At 35.1% G+C, this 19,065-nt stretch overlaps 1 protein-coding gene across 2 annotated transcripts in view; it reads left to right on the top strand.

Moving 5' to 3' along the window:
- TRIP11 (thyroid hormone receptor interactor 11) overlaps nucleotides 1-19,065 on the top strand; it is a 30,053-nt gene extending 10,988 nt beyond the window's left edge. Inside the window, exons 9-20 of one of the 2 annotated variants that reach the window (XM_082283589.1) lie at nucleotides 7-210; nucleotides 1,161-4,190; nucleotides 4,400-4,540; nucleotides 4,773-4,966; nucleotides 6,305-6,468; nucleotides 6,799-6,902; nucleotides 7,139-7,238; nucleotides 11,785-11,866; nucleotides 12,666-12,780; nucleotides 13,373-13,495; nucleotides 14,774-14,921; nucleotides 16,283-19,065. In XM_082283589.1, the coding sequence (XP_082139715.1) occupies nucleotides 7-210; nucleotides 1,161-4,190; nucleotides 4,400-4,540; nucleotides 4,773-4,966; nucleotides 6,305-6,468; nucleotides 6,799-6,902; nucleotides 7,139-7,238; nucleotides 11,785-11,866; nucleotides 12,666-12,780; nucleotides 13,373-13,495; nucleotides 14,774-14,921; nucleotides 16,283-16,491 (4,614 nt within the window). In that variant the 3' untranslated portion in view covers nucleotides 16,492-19,065. Of the gene's footprint in view, nucleotides 1-6; nucleotides 211-1,160; nucleotides 4,191-4,399; nucleotides 4,541-4,772; nucleotides 4,967-6,304; nucleotides 6,469-6,798; nucleotides 6,903-7,138; nucleotides 7,239-11,784; nucleotides 11,867-12,665; nucleotides 12,781-13,372; nucleotides 13,496-14,773; nucleotides 14,922-16,282 lie in introns of those variants that run through there. The other variant, XR_014226498.1, reaches the window with a different exon arrangement.

Here is a 19,065-nt window from a genome sequence, read left to right as displayed (position 1 = left end):
TTTGAGGGACTTGAGAAGGAACTGACAAGTGCACAACATAAACATGAGAATATTCTTTCTTCGAATACAGAGGATCAGAATTCAGAAATAAATCAATTAAGACAAGATTTGGAAAGGAAAGAACATGAATTAGATGAAAGTGTTGCTGAAAGAGAAACATTAATAGCAGAGTTGGAAGAACTAGACAAGCAGAATCAAGAAGCTACTCAGGTAATAAATACTTCAACTAATTATTGAACTGCTGAATAAATGTTTAGAGTTGATCTTTGAACATATATAGCAGGGAAATACAAGTTATCCTCTGAGGTCTAAAAAGAAAATTGGGGCCAGTATTTCTCCATATCTACCATCTCAATGAGAAATTCTGAAGTGCAAGTAAAACCCACTTGTTATAGACAAAGGAATAATACAGTGTGTCAGCTATCCATAAGGGATGTTACTTTATGAAGTCCAGTTAAATAGTCCCTGATGTTTCATTGCAGCATTTCTGATTAAATTTATCCTGGTAGTATTCTGACTGTTTTATGACAGTAAAATCAATCATAATTTGAAACTTTTTTCCTTTTAAAATTTTTAATTATGTTGAATATTTAAGTTACTTTATTGCAAGTTCTTTATAATATGAGCATTTGTGGAGTAAAAAAATTCACCAACTACATATAATCAGAAACTTAAGAGTTGCAAGCCATGTGTTTTCAATTATTGTTTTACCAATGAATCACCTATGAAATGAATCCAAACAGGTATGTTGAAACAAGAAGTTGAAAATAGAATATACAGATAATTTAAATGTAGTGCCGCCCTTTTTTAAAGCAATTTTGTTTGCTGAATTCCAACTGTCTTGAGAAATTCTGACCGTTCTTTTTTTTTTTAAGCAATTTGGTTTTTATTTCTTGATTTAGGTGGTTTTAAGGTTCTTTTAGGGGGGGATGGTGTTCTTTTTTTTTTTTTTTTTTTGGTAGTGAAATGTCATCTGTCCCTGTTTGATATTTGGTTTTAATTAATTTGACTAGGTGATACAACTTGACAACTTATGTTGGCAACTAAGAAACATTTTTTCCTCTCAATTTTTTTTATTGTTTAGAGGATAAAAGTGAATGAAATGCATAGTTCAGCTGGTTCTCCTACCCTAATGGATTCTGTTTTGTGTTCATTTCCAGCATATGATTACACTGAAAGAGCAGCTGTCAAAGCAACGCACAGAAACTGATAGTATCATCAAACAGCTGAAACTTGACATAGATTGTGAAAGAAACAAAGTATCAGAATTAGAAACTGAGAAGATGAAAACTATTAAAGAGTTGGATAGTCAGAAAGAAAAACTAAACCAATGTTCATATGCACTTAATGATTTGCATATAATTAAGCAGCAGCTACAAGATAATATTAAAGATCTTCAGGAACAATTAAGGAAAGCCCAGGACTGTAATTTGCATAGTAAAAAAGAAATTGGAGAATTGCAGCAGAAACTAAAAGAAAGAGAGGAGGAACTTTGTGTATCCTTGAGCCAGTTAACAGAAAAAAGTAATGAGGAATCTAACAACACTTGTCAAGATCTGATTCTGAAAGAAAGAGAAGTTGAAATTACAAAACTACAGAATGATGTTTCAGAAAATAAACAACTAAATGAAGATTTACAGAAATCTCTGTCTAATCTTAGAACAGAAAATGCAGAGCTGATAGTAGCCATTGAAGACCTAAAACAGGAGTTAAGTGATGCCATTTCAGAGAAAAAGAAAGTTTATTTGGAAAAAGACACTGTTGTGGAGGCTTTGAAAATGGAAAAAAGACAGTTAGAGAGTGAATTAAATGAGACAGAGAAGAGACTTTTGGAACAAGCACATAATTATAAGCAAACTATCCAGGAGTTATCAAATGCCCGTAGTATGGATACCACTGCACTGCAGCTTGAACATGAGCGCCTGGTTAAGCTCCATCAAGAGAAAGACTTTAAGATTGCTGAGCTTAAAAGGAGCATTGAGCAGATGAAAATTGACCATCAAGAAACAAAAGAGATGTTGACTACTAGCTTAGGAGGACAAAAGCAGTTGACAGATCTCATAAAAGAGAAAGAGGTATTCATTGAAAAATACAAAAATCAAGCCTTACAGGTGAAGCAGGAACTTGAGGAATATATGAAAGTTTCAAAAAAGCAGGATGTCTTAAAACAGAACTTGGAGGAGAAAGACAGAAGTCTTGCAGTCATGAAGGAAGAAAATAATCATTTGAAAGAAGAAATTGAACGCCTTAAAGATCAGCAAAGTAGATCTACACCTGTGGTTGAGCCTAAAACTTTGGATATTATTATTGAACTTGAAAGTGAGGTAACACAGTTAAAAGTGATAAAGACTAATCTTGAAGAAGAAATAAAAGTTCACAAAAAAACAATAGAAGATCAGAATCAAACAACAGTGAAACTTCAGCAGTCACTGCAGGAGCAGCAAAAGGAAATAGATGAGTCCAAATTTCAGTGTGAGCAAATGAATGTCACACATGAAAGACTCTTTTTAGAGAAAGATGAGGAAATCAAAAACTTGCAGAAAACAATAGAACAAATTAAAACTCAGTTGCACAAAGAGAGACAGATTATTCAGACTGATTCTTCTGATCTTTTTCAGGAAACCAAAGTTCAAACTCTTAATGGAGAAAATGGAAATGAAAAACATGACTTATCTAAAGCTGAAATTGAAAGACTAGTGAAAGGTATCAAGGAAAGGGAGATGGAGATTAAGCTCTTAAATGAAAAGAATGTTTCTCTAAGTCAGCAAATTGATCAGTTGTCTAAGGATGAAGTTGGTAAACTTACTCGGATCATTCAAGAGAAGGATTTAGAAATACAAGCTCTTAATGCCAGAGTTTCCTCAGCTTCCTACAGGCAGGATGTTCTGTCCCTTCAGCAGCAACTGCAAGCATATGTTATGGAAAGAGAACAAGTACTAGCAGTTCTAAGTGAAAAGACAAGGGAAAACAGTCAGTTAAAAACAGAGTATCGTAATATCATGGACATGGTCGCTGCTAAAGAAGCAGCTTTGGTGAGGTTGCAAGAGGAGAACCGAAAATTATCTAATAGATCCGAAAACAGCAGTCAAGACATGTCTAGAGAAACTATTCAGAATTTGTCCCGTATCATTCGAGAAAAAGATATTGAAATAGATGCCCTAAGTCAAAAATGCCAAACCTTATTGACTGTCTTGCAGACATCCAGTACAGGTGCTGGTAATGGGGCAGGAGGTGTGAATAGTAACCAGTTTGAGGAACTTCTGCAAGAACGTGATAAACTAAAACAGCAAGTAAAGAAAATGGAAGAGTGGAAACAACAGGTAATAACCACGGTTCAGAACATGCAGCATGAGTCGGCTCACCTCCAAGAAGAGTTACACAAGCTGCAAGCACAAATTTCAGTTGAAAGCGATAGTACTTCAAGACTGCAGGTAGATTATAATGGCTTGATTCAGAGTTATGAACAGAATGAGAAAAAGCTGAAAAGTTTTAGTCAGGAATTAGCACAAGTTCAACACAGCATAGGACAGCTTTGTAACACTAAGGATCTTCTCCTGAGTAAACTGGATTTGGTAACACCGTCTGTGGCAGCAGCTCCCGCTGTTTCACAGCTTTCAGGTGTTCAATGCAGTCCTCCTGAAGCACTCAGTGAGGAGTATAAACTCCTTCAAATTGAGTTGGAGCAACTGAAAAAAAAGTTACAAGAAAAAGATTCAACTATTAGGACTCTTCAGGAAAACAATCAGCGATTATCTGATTCTGTTGCTGCAGCATCAGAGATTGAAAGAAAGAGTCAAGAAGAGACCGAATCAGAGATGAGGCAGATCAAAGAAAAACATGATGTGTTACAGAAATCACTTAGGGAAAAAGATATATTAATTAAATCTAAAAGTGATCAGTTACTTTCTGTGAGTGAAAATCTTAGTAACAAAGAAAATGAAAATGAGCTTTTGAAGCAAGCTGTAACTAATCTAAAAGAAAGAAATTTGATTTTAGAAATGGATATTCGAAAACTGAAAGAAGAAAATGAAAAAATAGTTACAAGGTGCAGGGAAAAAGAAACAGAATTCCGTGCACTTCAGGAGACTAATATGCAATTTTCAATGATGCTGAAAGAGAAAGAGTTTGAGTCTCACTCAATGAAGGAAAAAGCTCTTGCTTTTGAGAAGCTGTTGAAAGACAAAGAACAGGTACGTAAGTTCATACTTAGGACTATCTCTTAAAACTAGACAACTTCAAAATAATACTCTTCCTGCATATTTTTCTGTGTTGCAAGGCCATAGATGTGCTAGCCTTTTCCTTGTTAGATCAGTAGTATCTTTACACTCTTCCTGGCAAAGACTATGCCTCTGGTAAAACCGTTGGCCATGTTTGAAATACTTGTCTGTGTCTTCAACAGGGCAAGACAGGAGAATTGAATCAGCTGTTAAATGAAGTTAAATCAATGCAGGAGAAGGCTGTTACTTTTCAGCAAGAGAGAGACCAAGTCATGGTAGCACTCAAACAAAAGCAAATGGAGAGCAGTGCCCTGCAGAGTGAGGTACCAACAAATAATTTATAGTTGCAGGAAATAAATTAAAAAAGAATAACAAATTGCATCCGTAATATTTTTTGGATTATCTTAGTAGCAATCACTTGTTAAAAGCACTTAAAATCAGTACTCTTGCAATGTGCTTGAATGGGCGTGTGTTACGTTTGCTTAATTTTTTTTTATGAGAAGTAACATAGATTTTTTTTTTATGTCCAAGTAACTCAAGGTATGTTCTACACAGGTACAGCATTTGCATGAGAAGGAGCAGCGCCTAAATCAGGAACTGGAGAGGTTGCGGAATCACCTTTTAGAAATGGAAGACTCCTACACCAGAGAAGCTTTAGCTGCAGAAGACAGAGAGGTCAAGCTAAGAAAAAAGGTTTTGATTTTGGAAGAAAAACTTGCATCCTCGTCTACTGCAGTAGAGAATGCCAGGTAGTCTTTTAAATACCACAGTTAACTACACTGGTGCTGATGGCTCTATTATACTGAATTGCCATCCTGTAACTTACTAAGCACTTGAGAAAACAAAAAGATACAAACTTTTGTTACTCAGAATCAAGAGGGTGATTTGAAATATACTTGGCTACTGTTGAGAATTTAATGCATTTCTCCTTTTAATAGCAACTATTGAAATCTTACATGGTTAACAGTGCTTAGAACTAGGAAAAAAATCCTCAACCCATCAGTTTAGTTGTGTGTTAAATCAAAAAAGAAAGTGACTTAACTTACTTTGAAGTCAAAGCTTCATTCAGTTTGAAAGAGTCTTATTTTATACACTTCAGTGCACAGATGTGACTGTCATGCTTTGTGAATTGCTTTTGAGACACATGCACATTCCTACTTTGTCCCTGATGCCATGGAAAGTATACACTGCTGAGAACTTCCTTCTTCTTAGTGTAAACATATAGATAGAGCAAGATGCATGGAATTTCTCATGGATGGCAGACTCTGGGACGCTAGAACCAGTTGTTGGGTTTTTATTTATTTGCCATAAACAGTTTTTTCAGCCGGAACAATGAAAGCCCAAGTATTAAAATTACTGCTTATCTTGACTGCTTTAGTATCTTATTTAAGCAAATTTTGGTTGCTTCAAGCAAAATAATTCTTCTTTTCATGTTATTACAGTTGTCCAAATGAAGAAGTATTTTAATTAAAAATATGTATATAGCTGCAGTCTTGGGTTTTGGGGTTTTCTAAGCACCAAAGATGGATTCTGCTCTTAACTTTCTCAGGAGATCTCCAAGTTAAGCAGAATTTTTTGTGAAAAATTCTGGAGAAAGTGTAAGTGTTGGGAGAAGGTTTTGTGAAATCTGAGTGTTTCTTAATTCTACATCAAACTTTTCAAATACCTTTCAAGAAATACTGCCTGTTTCCCAGCCAAGTAAATCAGGTTCAGAATATTTTTGCATAATGGGAAAGTAAATGGAGCATTCCATTTTTAGTATGTAGCAAGCTATACGGAGTTCTTGGAGACCGGGTTAGAAAGTAAGAACTGGTAGAAAGACCTATTGATCCATAGTCATTGAAGTAGACAATTAGCAAGATATGGATTCTTCTTTTTTTTTTTTATTGTCAAGATTTTGTTGCCAGACTTCATTAAAATATCTTTTTAGGTTGGTTTTGTTTGTTTGTTTTTGAAGAGGAATTGGGGGCAAAAATGCCATAATTTTTTTAAGTTGAGCTGAAAAATCCTAAGCTATTGTTTGCTGGGATTTGATTTTCTCTGTGATAATTTCTGTTATTTGAGTAATGTATCTTGTTTTCATTAAGTCATCAGGCTAGTCTGCAAGTTGAATCTTTGCAAGAACAGTTAAACCTGGTTACCAAGCAGAGAGATGAAACTGTTCTGCAGCTGACCATCTCCCAGGACCAAGTGAAGCAGTATGCACTGTCTCTGGCCAACCTGCAGATGGTACTAGAGCAGTTCCAACAGGGTAAGGTTTGTCAAGAAATAGCAAAGATTGCAACAAGTATTTTTTAGCTGGGATAGTTATCATATATTGATGCTTTTGAAATATTATTTACCTGGTTAACTTTTTGATAGCCTGAATTTAAGAATCTGTTGTCCGTTAAAAAACTTAAAAAACAAATTCTGTGAAAACTGTTGATCAATATCACATTTAAGAAACTTGAATTCCACCTCTACCTCATGAAGACCAGATATGATAATGCTGAGGTTTTGCAATTGCATATCTCAAGAAGAGTTGCATGTTGCAAATTAAGATTTTTTTGTTTTGTTTTTTCTCTTATTTTTTATCATTTAGAAGAAAAAGCTATGTATTCAGCAGAACTGGAAAGACACCAGAAACAGAGTGCAGAATGGAAGAAGAAAGCAGAAAACCTAGAAGAAAAAGTTGTGTCACTGCAGGTGGGCCAAATAATGAAATTGAACTTTGTCAAACTACTTTTTAATTCTTGACTGAGTAAGCAAAGCAGCATTCTTCTGCTGACCCTCCATTTTCTGAGGGTGTTTACAATCCAGTTATTTGAAAGAACAAGTGATTGGAGTCTCTTCATATGTTATGTCTGATGTGTGTTGTTAGTGTCATTGTAATAGCGATCTCCCTTGCTTCTCTTTTTGTCCCTTTCCAACCCTCTATTTAGGAGAGTTTAGAAGAGGCAAATGCTGCCCTGGATGCAGCATCCAGGCTTACTGAGCAGCTTGACATCAAAGAGGAGCAGATTGAAGAACTTAAGAAAGAAGGTAACAACATTTTCTTCATTTCTGCTTAAAATATTTCAAGCAGCTGAGGAGACTATGTAGTATTCCTAGAAACTTATTAAAATTCATATCCTATGAGAGCGAGACTAATTCTGTGCCACATTCTGAGGACTTCCTTGTTTATAAAGCAAATATGAAAAAGTATGTTTACCTTCTGTTAGGGATCTTTCTCAAAAAAAAGTCCTGTAGACGTTTTCTGGGTTTTGGGGGTTTTTTCCCTGTAAATACCAGGACACTTGATTTAGCTCTGTAAATGTCTTTTTTAAAAGTTGGAAAAATACCAAATGTTGTCAGATTTTCCAAAGTAACTACCATATTTGACATGGATATAGGATACAGTGAGGTAGAGATAAAGGGTGTGCAGTGGGTCAGAGATGTAGAGGCAGCAGCTCTTGCACAGATGTGACTGCCCTCTCTGCTGGATATAGTGATAACTCATGCTTTGAACGTATGCAATTAATTATTGCTATTCCTTTTTAAGTGATAATTAGTCTTACTCTTGAAATAAATGATGTTTTCTTGAAGCATACTTGCTTATGATCAGAGAGATGGTGTGAAATGTCATTTGAAAGTCTTCAAGATTCCAGCAAGAACTTTACAAAAAAGTTATTCCTTTTCTGCTACATATTTGAATGCGTACTTACTTAAATTTAGTTCTCTCTAAGTGCAGTTTGGTATCCAGGTGGGCATCACAGGAGTTCTCATACGAATTTTACAAGCTAAATTAAATTTCAAACTGCTACAATATACAACTCATGATCTGTTTTTGAATTGACTGATCTGTATATTTATTTCTCACTACAGAAATTCACAGTAAAAGTTCACAAACACCCTGGATTGAAATTAGTTTTGACATAGGCAAATATTGCACTCTTAAACGGGAAGTTCTTCATTACTGTTTAATTTTGATGTCAAACCCTTGCATAAGAAAGCAGGAGGGGTTTGAACTTGGAGAGAAAACTAAATCTCAGTATCAAGCAGTGTTGTATTGGCAAGCAATTTACTTGATTAAAAAATTGAAATGGAATTGTTGCATAAAGGAAACAGCATTTTAACGTTGTTGTAAAGTAAATAATGATTTTTATACAAAAAAAAGTATCACTTCATATTCACTTCATATTCTCTATTTATACAAGAAAACATATAATGTCTTATTGAAAATTGGCCAAATACATTCCCAGACACAGTTTTGTTAGCCAAATCTTTTGAAGGATTTCTTTATGGATTTTTTTGGCAGGAGAGGTGATTTTAATAGAAAAGTATAAGATGTACCAGATGCAGTTTTCTGGATTGCCATAAATGGTTAATAAATTATTGGAGACTGTAAATGTCTGGTTTACAACAGTCCATGCTGAATTTTGGCTCAGGACTTTTTTGTTACTTAGTCTTTTCATACAGCCGAAGTATGTGTTTAAGTCCTTTTCAGCTGTAAGATTCTATTTTAGAAGGAAATGTTCCATTTAAAAAATATGTTTAATGGTAAATTGCATAGTCACTGCGGATGGAATATAGCAAAGTAGTGGTCCTGAAAAGTTGATCCACTTTGTTATAGAACCTTTTTTTCATTTAAATTATTAATACTTTTGGTTTAAAATTCATCATAAAGGGATAAATTAAGTGAATAAAAATGGAAAAGCAACTCATACTGTCTTGCTTTGTAGAGAAACAGCAACAGTGTAAGATTTAATTGAAACTTGTTTTCAAATGCTGTTTATCTTTTTGTGGTGTTAGTAGTTTATTTCCCTTTTTATTCCCTTTTGTTCTGTGGACATCCAAATAACAAGTCACCTATGTTTGCTCCTGCAACTGTATCACTTTGTAATTATACTGCCAATGTTTTCCTTCAAGTATTGATGTCCTATTTAACCATATTTACAAAGTAGCATAATTTTAAGTAAATGTAAACCTTGAAACCAGGGATCATTTCTCCTGTGCCTCACCCTGATATGTTGAGAGAGGAGTGTTGAAGAGCAGTCACATTATTGGAATGGATTTCGATGCATATGGATGTAGTTGTTACAAGATAGTGTTGTATAATACATGTTTTGCTTTGTTTAACTTGCTTTGAATGAGGAGTTTACTCTGTGTGTTCCTTGAATAAGAACTTTCCCAGCATGACATTAGTTAGTTTGTTCTGTTCTGTACTCCTTAAAATTCATATTTGTGAAGTAAAATGTTTGTATAAAGATGTGGAGTATTTGAACAGGGCATATTAGGTTGTATCCATTTCACAGACTGGCTCTTTGATGTGTGTATATACAAAATCTCTGTGTGGATTCTCAGGGAGTTATTGGTGTTAATTGAGAACCATGTTTTGTCAACACAGTTGTGGCATGCACTTATTAAAGATTGAAAGTTGTGGAAACAAGAGTGGAATGCTTTCCATGCATCCCAGATGATTTGAAGGTTGTAAAAATTCATAAGTCACTTTTCTTACAAAGATGTTGAGGGTTTTAGAAATTAAGATAGATAAACCAAGAGTGTATATTTTGTAGGTTTTTTTTAAATGAAGCATTTTCAATTAACACGAGCCTAAAAATTGTTAAAATGATAGGAAAACTAAGGTGATCAGCAGTTTTTCCAAAGGATTTGGAGATAAGCATTAAACCTTATAGAGGGAGAGGAGCAAAAGTTCATCCTGTTATCTTATACATCTGTAGGGTAGAGGTGGTCTTCACATGAACAGTCCATGTTATAGTGTGTTTGTCAAGCTTTTGTGTATGAATAATTGTACTTTTATTAGGCTTCAAAGGCAATATCTTACAGAACCCCTTTGGTTTGAGAATTTAGTGCAATATTACACTTTGGCAGTCTTGAGGTGAAGCCATTTGAGGTTTAACTTCCAAGAATTCTTAGTACCTTGTATGTAATTACTTGCTTTCTTGTCTGAGAACAGTTTACTGCCAGTGTTCTAAAATCCTGCATTTGGGGATTTAATGAAGATAAATTTTTCTAGCAAGTTATTCTGTGGGTTTTATAGAAACTCCGCAGACCTGAACATCAGAGACTTCAATCCAGTTTTTAATATTTCTGCATTTTTATAAAGAGAAAACTTTCTGCCTTGTTTCCTTACAATTGGAATGCTGTACAATATTTATGGCAAGTAAAACTTCTAGGAATTTTTTTTTCTCTATTATGAGCTTTATTTTTATGAGCTTTATGGGAAGTTAGAAGCAGCCTGAGTTACTGGCACAGTGTGGTTGGGGTAACTGGCGTATTTCAGTTAACAAGTAATTTGTATTATTGGAATTTTAGAATTGTAGAGAAGTTGGTGCTGTGAAATTGTTGGGCAACAGTGAATATAACAATATCATGCCATGGCTTCTTTTAAAATCATGGGTTATTACATTTGTCGCCCTTGTTACACAGTCCAATGTTGTGAGACTCAAGTGTGTAGATAGTAAACAAATTGTTTATTAAGTTCAGGAATTTCAGGAAGCTGAAATGTTTACAGCACTGGTAAGTGCAGAATCTAAACTCTTCTCTTACTCTTCTAATAGTTCCTGTTTGTGTTTATGAAGAGGACAAATAGTGTGTTTGTGCAGGCCAGGAAGATCATTCTCAGTGCTGTGCTATCCTAGATGAACAGATTCATTGCAGCCACTACAGAACAGTATCAGAACTTGGAGTCAGCATGCAAAAGAAGGCAGAAAACGTGTGTAGTGACTCCTAGCACACTCTTAAGCTACCTCACATTCATTGACTTATAATTCTGGCCTATTTATTCAGTTTGCAGGTCATGATGCCTGACTGAAGTGTTTACCATTTTTCTCTCAGTTTTGTCTTTGGTTAATAGTAGCTGTGGCATTTAATGTCTTCCATTCATATTTTTGTTCCCAAAGTATGGGTAATCTTGCATCTCTCTGCCTCTCTTGCCAGTATACTGAACTGTGAAATTCAACACTGTTTCTGTGATGCATTAGTGTGTCCCAGTATGCTGTTTCCAAAGCTTGCATCAGTTACAGGAGTGAGAAAGGTCCTAGCAGAACAGACCCACAGCAAGCTCCTGATGTTGCTCTGCTAGCCAGTAATTCATCTGGGAAACTTGAGAACTTCTTGGTGCTTCAAAGGCTGTAGCAACCTGATAGTAGGGTGTACAGAATACCTGGGCTTGGGTAGTATTGGAGGTTAAGGGCAGAGATGAAAAAGACCTGATGCCAACATGGAGTTTGCTCATTATGAAAAAGATTGCCACCACAGAACTAAAGACCTTGCTGTAGAATTTCTTTCCAGTTCTGTATTATTTAGATGAAACAGAGCAGTTCATCAGACCTTCTGCAATGGACTTATTTAATGTGTGTTCCTGTATTTCGGCATTGAGTATCATTCCTGAAATTTAGGTTGTGGTTTCAAATAGTAATGATGTAGTAGACGCCTTTTTATAAAAAAATCACATAGATTTTATGGGTTTGTTTTTTATTTAAAAGCACCACAGCAATATTTATAGAAGTGTGTATTATTGATAAATTTTGCAATAATGTTTCAAAGTTTTGATTTTTGTTAATTTTGCTGTGATGTCAATTTATAGGTGAGATCAGAAGAGAAATGTTAGAAGATGTACAAAATAAACTAATGAACCTTATGAACAGCACAGAAGGAAAAGTGGACAAGTAAGTCTTTGCTGAAAGATTTGACTTAAGTTTTTGGGTTTTATTCCTCTCAATGTACAGATGTGGCACTCACAGTTGCAAGAGTAGTGCAGGACTGTACTTCTGTATGTTATCTTGTAATTACAGTTTAATTATTTTGACATTTTTCAATTGCTTGGTGGTTGTAAATAGTCATTTTGATTACTAAAACCAACAGATTTGGATCAGTGATGTGTTTCTTAAGTAGAAAGAAGTGCACTTCTGTAGCATGAGCTGTGCAAATGGAGATAAGAGTTCTTAATGAACGTATTTTATAATGTTCAAGGTGTGAACAGCAAGCCCTTTTGTGTACCTGCATCACCTGGATGTCATGTAAATCTCTTCCTTGGTCATTTTTTTTCTTCTCTACCCAACAGAACTGAAACAGGGATAGGCAAATGGGCTCCCCTGTTGCTTTCCTTACATCTTGGTTTGGGACTACACAGAGCTATCTCTTTAAATGCTCTTTTGAATCAAGATCTTAGAACAAGCATTTTCCCTGACTGTAGTATGTGCATCAAAATTTGCTCATGTACCCTTCAGTTTCACCTTACTGCATACAATATTGCTAATACTGTCCAAATTCACACTTACTATGTAAGAAATGTGATAACTTACAAAAGGAGGAAATTGGTGAGGCACCTTTTTAGTTATTTGTATTTGATGTGTTTATTTGAATTACTGTAAATTAGTCAAGAGTATGAGGAATAAATGCATCAATATTATGGTATCAGCTGTTACACAATAGCAGCTTGTATAAGTAGCTTCTTTTGTTCTGCAGACTGTTGATGAGAAATCTCTTTATTGGACATTTTCATACTCCAAAAAATAAACGTCTTGAAGTGTTAAGGTTAATGGGAAGTATCTTGGGACTAAAAAAGGATGAACTTGATCAGGTAATACTTTGCAGAAAACTAGGCTTCTTTTTTTCCTTTCTTTTTTTTTTTCTTCTTTTCTTTTTTTTTCTCTTTTTTTTCAGTATCCTTACCTGAAAATAGAATCACTTGCTGCTAAACTAAATGTGACTGTCCCTGCACATCTTGTGGGGAAAGTATGTTTTTCCTTCTTTCATCTCACTTTTTTTTTCATGTGGGACATGCTGATCTTAATCTTTCGATAACGTCGTTTTAATAGAGTAGATTTCATTTTATTGATGAATGCTAATGCATAAAGGAAAGGATTTAACTTTGTGCTGTTGTGTATAGTAGCTGTAATATATCAGTTACAGAAAAGTAAATCTGTTATATATGTGCCAGTAGTATTGTGAAGAACGTGAGGCTTATATTTTTAAGTAAAGAGCCAGCTTTTTAGACTGCCAGTCTAAAAGTGAGAGGTGGAGAATATGGTTTTGACAATAATAAAAAATTTTTATTTATTTCTCTGAGTGCCACATTGTTATAGTGCAGCTCATTATATTTACTCACTTTCTTTCATCTGCTGCTTTATTTTATTTTGTTTCCTAACTGTTTTCTTTAAATACTTCTCTAGTTACTATCTGAAGAGCAAAGAGGAGTTACAAGATGGGTGACTGGCTGGCTTGGTGGAGGAGCAGGGTCAAAGAGTGTTCCTAGTACACCTTTGAGACCAACTCATCAGAACATTTTTAATAGTGTAAGAATTAATCATTCATTCTCTTTGAGTGCAAAAATGGGGAAGTTGCATATTAATGCTTGTGTTTGGCTCATCAGTATATTGAGCTTCATTTACTGATGCTACTGTATCTTGCATTAATTCTTTTGTGCAACTGCATTGGCAAAAGTTTTTTTCCTGCACTAAGGAAATACGTAGACATTGAAAATTATACAGTACTAAATCCTGTGCTAATACAGAAGGCAATTACTGTTTCACTGGTTCCTGGCATCACTCTTTTCTTACACTATGGACTTCATCTTGCAAACTATGAGTACTGGAAGTTAAATATATGTGAGAGTGTGGAATTCCGCAATACTCAACAGTATGGAAGACCATGACATTGTATTTTGATGGCTCTGTTCCTGTATGTCCTTTAAATTTAAATTGAAAAGCTTTTTCAGCTGCTGCAGCTAGTGCCTCTTCTGTGCAGCGTATAAAACTGGTATTTTAAGTTTTCAAATGCTGTAAAGCAACAGATCTCATAGCATGATCCATGGGAGCAGTTTATCTATGGAACTTTTCATTTTGCAGGCCAGTAAATAATGTACTCAAGGACCAAGTATGAGGGGTTGGGGTTTTTGGATTGACTTTAGGTTTTTGCTCAGTTATGCTAGAAATGTTGAGAATGGATTCCTGTAAATCATCTTGAAGTTTAGGGATTAGTTTTTCCCCCTAAAATAGTGCAGGCACATAAGCCACTAAAGGACTGTGGCCTATGTGGTTTATAGATGTAAAAGAGAAAAATTAATCCTTTTGTGTGAATAGTACAGGCTTTACTAAGTCAAATTTTATCTTGTGATGTTACCGACACCTTAATCATTCCATGCTTCCTTTATTTGAGATTCTTTGTGAAATAAAGCATACATGGGCTTTAAGAGAAAAGATTGGGGTTTATGTTTTTCTGGAGGAGAGATTGGTTGAGCAAAAGACAAAGGAAATACTGTGATGTCAGTACTAGCATGGGATTCTTGAAACAACTGGCTTAAATCAATAATGGAACCATGGTAGAAGTATGTGTGTTATCTTTAGAGTTTATCAATTTTACATAAATGCTTCTTAGTGAGACAGCAACAAAGAATGTATTTGGAAAATAAATTTCATTGTCACTCACTGAGGACTGCTTAGTACTAAGTACAAGTACAAAATTGATTGCAGGCTGTTGACAGCTTTTTGTTTTATGTATGTATGTATGTATTTTTGGCTTAGTGCTTTTCACCAGAGCATCAGTGAAATATAATAACTAGTAGCCTCTTACAGTCTTTTTCAGAACTGTTTGTGAAATTCCTTGAAACGGAATCTCGCCCAAGCCTTCCCCCACCCAAGCTCTCTGTTCATGGCATGAAACCTTTGGGAGCAGCAGGAACTGGTAAAACTAACAGTACTCCATCCAATAGTCAAATGCAAGGTAATATTTGAATCTTTACATAGAATATAAATAACTAAAGGTAGAATTTTCAAGAGGACTTTAATGATTCTGTGCTTCCTCACTTGTGAATTATGAATTTGATTTCTTCTGCCCCAACCATTTCCTACTTTTCTCTTTTTATTTTTTTTAATTCTTCTCCTATCTCTCCTTCCCACTGCATCTATACCTCACTTTCTAAACTCTCAGAAGATTAGAGAAACCAAATTCCCTTTGATATGGAAAGGATTTAACAGCACCTGTTAAAGCCAAACAGATGCTGTGTAGACAACTTCATATGGTGTAGTAGTGAACGCAGTCCTGATTTTCAGCATCCCTGTTGATCAGCTTGTGTTGAAGTGAGTGAAGAATGCAAGTAATACAACTTTGCAGTGTCTTTCTGGTGTGTAGAACTGGTTGCTCAGAGAGGACCAAAATGAAATCAGTTAAGTGTATGGCCTGGTATGAAATCTCTGTAAGCTGTGCAAGAGTGTTTGATTTTTCTAAGGCAGAGAACAATTAGGCTTATATTATGCATGTTAAATTAACGTACTTTCGTCTTAAGTAATTTAAGGTTCAAATCTTCAGTTTAACTGGTCCAGTTTATTCTTAATTTTTTGTGTTTAAGACTTCACCTTAATATAGGTCTGCTGATTTGCAAAAGCTTGTTTTGTTTGAAACTTAGCTGTAAACTCAAAAGAAAATAAAAACAAAAACCCCGAACACCAAACCCCGACATATTATACATGTGTACAGAGAGAGAGAGAAATGCTAAACAGCCCTCTTTCAATTCACCTAAAGTAGTTGGATGTTACAAAGTGCTGTTTATTTATGGGGGTTTTCTTGGGGCTGACTCTGGGGAATCTGTGCTATGTGTTGGGAAACTTTCCTGTGGTCTGCATTGTAGTGCATGTGCCAGGGCCCTTACACCTCTGCACAGTGCTGGAGTCAGTGTGACAGATATGTCATGCCTGGCATTGCAAAGGTGAAGTGAACTGCAGAGGGGGTTCACATTGCCTGTCAGATGTGCACGGTTTTTTGGGTAGCTTGAGCTGTTACAGAATTTTGGTGGTGGACTTGGCAGTGCTGGGTTAATAGTTGCACTTGACTTTAAGGGTCTTTTCCAACCTAAATGATTCTATGGTTCTATGAGAGAAGTCAGAGACAATAAAAGTCTTTGAGGGTGTCTACTGTCCATGGCAAGGAGATTTTCAAGGACTTACATGTTGCAGAAGTGATAGGCAATTTTAGAATGTCTCTGTGAACAAATGCTGTAAAATTGGATAGATTTAGGAATGCTTTTTAACAAAGTGTTTTCATTGTTGGTTTAGGTTTTTGGGGTTTGTTTTTTTCTTATATTCCAGATTCTGCAGTCTCAGGAATGGGTAGAAGACCAGATGCAAATCCATTTATAGCACCTCGATCTGCAGCAGTGCCTCTCATAACACCAGCTACTAGTTCTGGACATCTGCTTATGAAACCTATTTCTGATGCATTGCCTACTTTTACACCACTGCCAGTGTCCCCTGATGCCAGTGCTGGTGCTGTATTAAAAGACCTCCTAAAACAATAGATCATCTTGTATCAGTATGATGAGCACTTTAAGGAAAATGAGAACACTATGTTGTATATAATTTATCACGATGAGGCCTTCTGTAAAAAGTCATGTATTTGACTGCAATTGTACTTTGCTTTTCTTGTACTTACAAACTTATCAGTGCTTCAGAAATTCTAATGGTGGAATGAATAACTGCGTTCTGTATAGCAGGCATTCATTTTGGGCGTGGGTTAAATATTTAACTGAGGAAAAAATCTATCTTGTTGCTAGATTGTCACAAGACAAATTAAAGGATTTTTAAACCTTATGTATACTGGGTTGTTTCAGATATGCATAAGACAGCATTAACTCTTTGGTGTTGAGATCTGTTTTTCCATTAAAATGATCTGCCATCTACCTTACAGAACCAGAACTGAAAGAAATACATAAACCACCCAATTAATGTTGTTTACTTAATGTACTTTTGGATATATATCTCTTATTTACAAGTTTGATTCTATTTGGGGGGCAATTTGAGGCACATTAATCTCTTTGCACAATGATTTGATATACCCCCCCAGACTAATAGGTGTTTTCAGCAGTCTAAGCAGCACTAAGGAGTTAACTAGGGAAGTGAGGCTAGAGATATTCATGTGAAGAGTGGGTAATTTAGCAAATGATACATTCATATATATAAAGACACTGTGCTTTAATGGTCCAAGGTGTATATTTGAGAGACTTTTTATCTTGCAAGATTTTGTAGATCCAAATATAGACTTAAAGCTTGAACACATGTATAGAATTAAAAGGGAGGAAGGTGTTTGCTTATCTCAAATGTGTAAATAGGTCTTTGTAAAGCCAAGGCCAAAGTCAGTTACTGTGTAAATTTTGTTGTGATAACTTGTACGCTTTGTTTGGCAGGTAAAGAATGAAGTTGCATACTAAAGGATAAGAGTCATCCTCATAGTGAATCTGAGATAAAACATCTTCAGTTTAAAATGTGTAATTTCTTAATCTTTTTATATGTCTCTCCTTGTTAAGTCAGTGTTACGATAACTGTTGTGCAAGTTCTATATTAGAACTGTCAACCTCCTTCATTTTCATTAAGGTCCTGGATGAAATTGTTGTAAGAGTTATATTTAAATAAAATAATTACTGAAACTTGTACAGAACCAACCAAAATAATGCAAGAAATCTTTGCATTTATTTATATAGAGGTCAAATAGTGAATTTCTTTTGTTGCCTTGAAACCTTGCAAAGGTTTTTTTAATTGCTGTACTTAATTTAAGAGCTGTTTGAATCCTTTGTCTCCAGTATATTAATGTTTCATGGAAGACTTAGCAAACTTGTAAGTGGATTGACCATATTGGGTTTTGATTTTAAATTCTTTACCCCATTATGGACAGTTTGGCAGATTGATTTCTAAAAAGATAGCAGCCACATATTTACCAAAATTAATTCTGTGTTTTGTAATAAATGTATTGAGAATCTCAAATTACCTCAGCTGAGAAAATCGCAGTTAGGTACTTCAAATGTACATCTTCATTTAAACTGGACTGGAACAGCTACCTTTTTTTTTCCATAGCAATTATAAAGTAAAGTGAAGTCAGATGGCTTCTGTGCAATCTCCCTTGGTCTTGTAGTCATGGCTGTTCAATGATAAATAGCTGCTTCGCAATAAAATTACCTTTTGGTGAGCCAGAGCAGAAGGAAATGTTTAGTTTTTAAAAAATATGTGACTTACATGTTGTAAATTACAAATGGAGTCATGCTGCTCACTATTCTCTGAAGATACTAATGGAGCAGTTCTTAACTTTTTTTTATGCATTTTTTTCTTCTTCAACTGCAGAGAACTTAATATGTACACATTTCTCTTTCAGGAAGCTTTCTAAATGCCAATAAAGAAAACATAGTAAGACCATTTGTTTTTCTGCATGCTGTAAATCAGTTCCATTTGTACAATAAGCTGTGAGTTTGAAGAGGGAAGTCTAATACCAAGCAAAGGTACTGAAGAACTTCAGAGTTCCTCATTAAGCTCCTTGAGGGAGAAGAAAATCTATAGCAGAGATACAAAAGGCTTCAGTCCTTAAGTCCTAGGAGGTGAGCTCTGTTGAACTATGGAGAAAATCCTTATGCCTTAGAGGTTTCTGTTCTAAGGCTTGTTCCACAGGTACATTGGTGGGGTTTGATGCTTTGTTAGAAATCAGCTGGACTTTGTGTTCCAGGCAGTACTTTTGTGCAGAGAAGTGTAGAACAACTTCATTACTTTGTTTCTTTCTTCCTTCTTTGAATGTTTCACAGACCATTACAAACATTCAAGCTTTGTTTTCATTGAATGATTAGTAGATATATTTTTTCCTCTAATTTTTCTTCTATGTTTACTTTGTTCTTGATAACTGTTCCATATATAGTTGCCTTACCAGTTTCCCAGATGTACATACGTGACTCATGTAGTCTGTCCTGTTAATTGTGTGGGTCTTTCATGAGGGAAAAAAATCTCTGGAATTTATTAACAAGGTGCAGTAGTTGAAAATTTTCATTCTATCATTTAATGTAATTGTTTTCTTTTCTGTGGCTTTTGCAAGGAAAAAAAGGTGTCTGGTCCTCCTA

This window comes from Coloeus monedula (assembly GCF_965178545.1).
Source record: "Coloeus monedula genome assembly, chromosome: 6".
Taxonomy (NCBI): Eukaryota; Metazoa; Chordata; class Aves; order Passeriformes; family Corvidae; genus Coloeus; species Coloeus monedula.
This window is presented reverse-complemented; position numbering and strand designations above follow the sequence as displayed.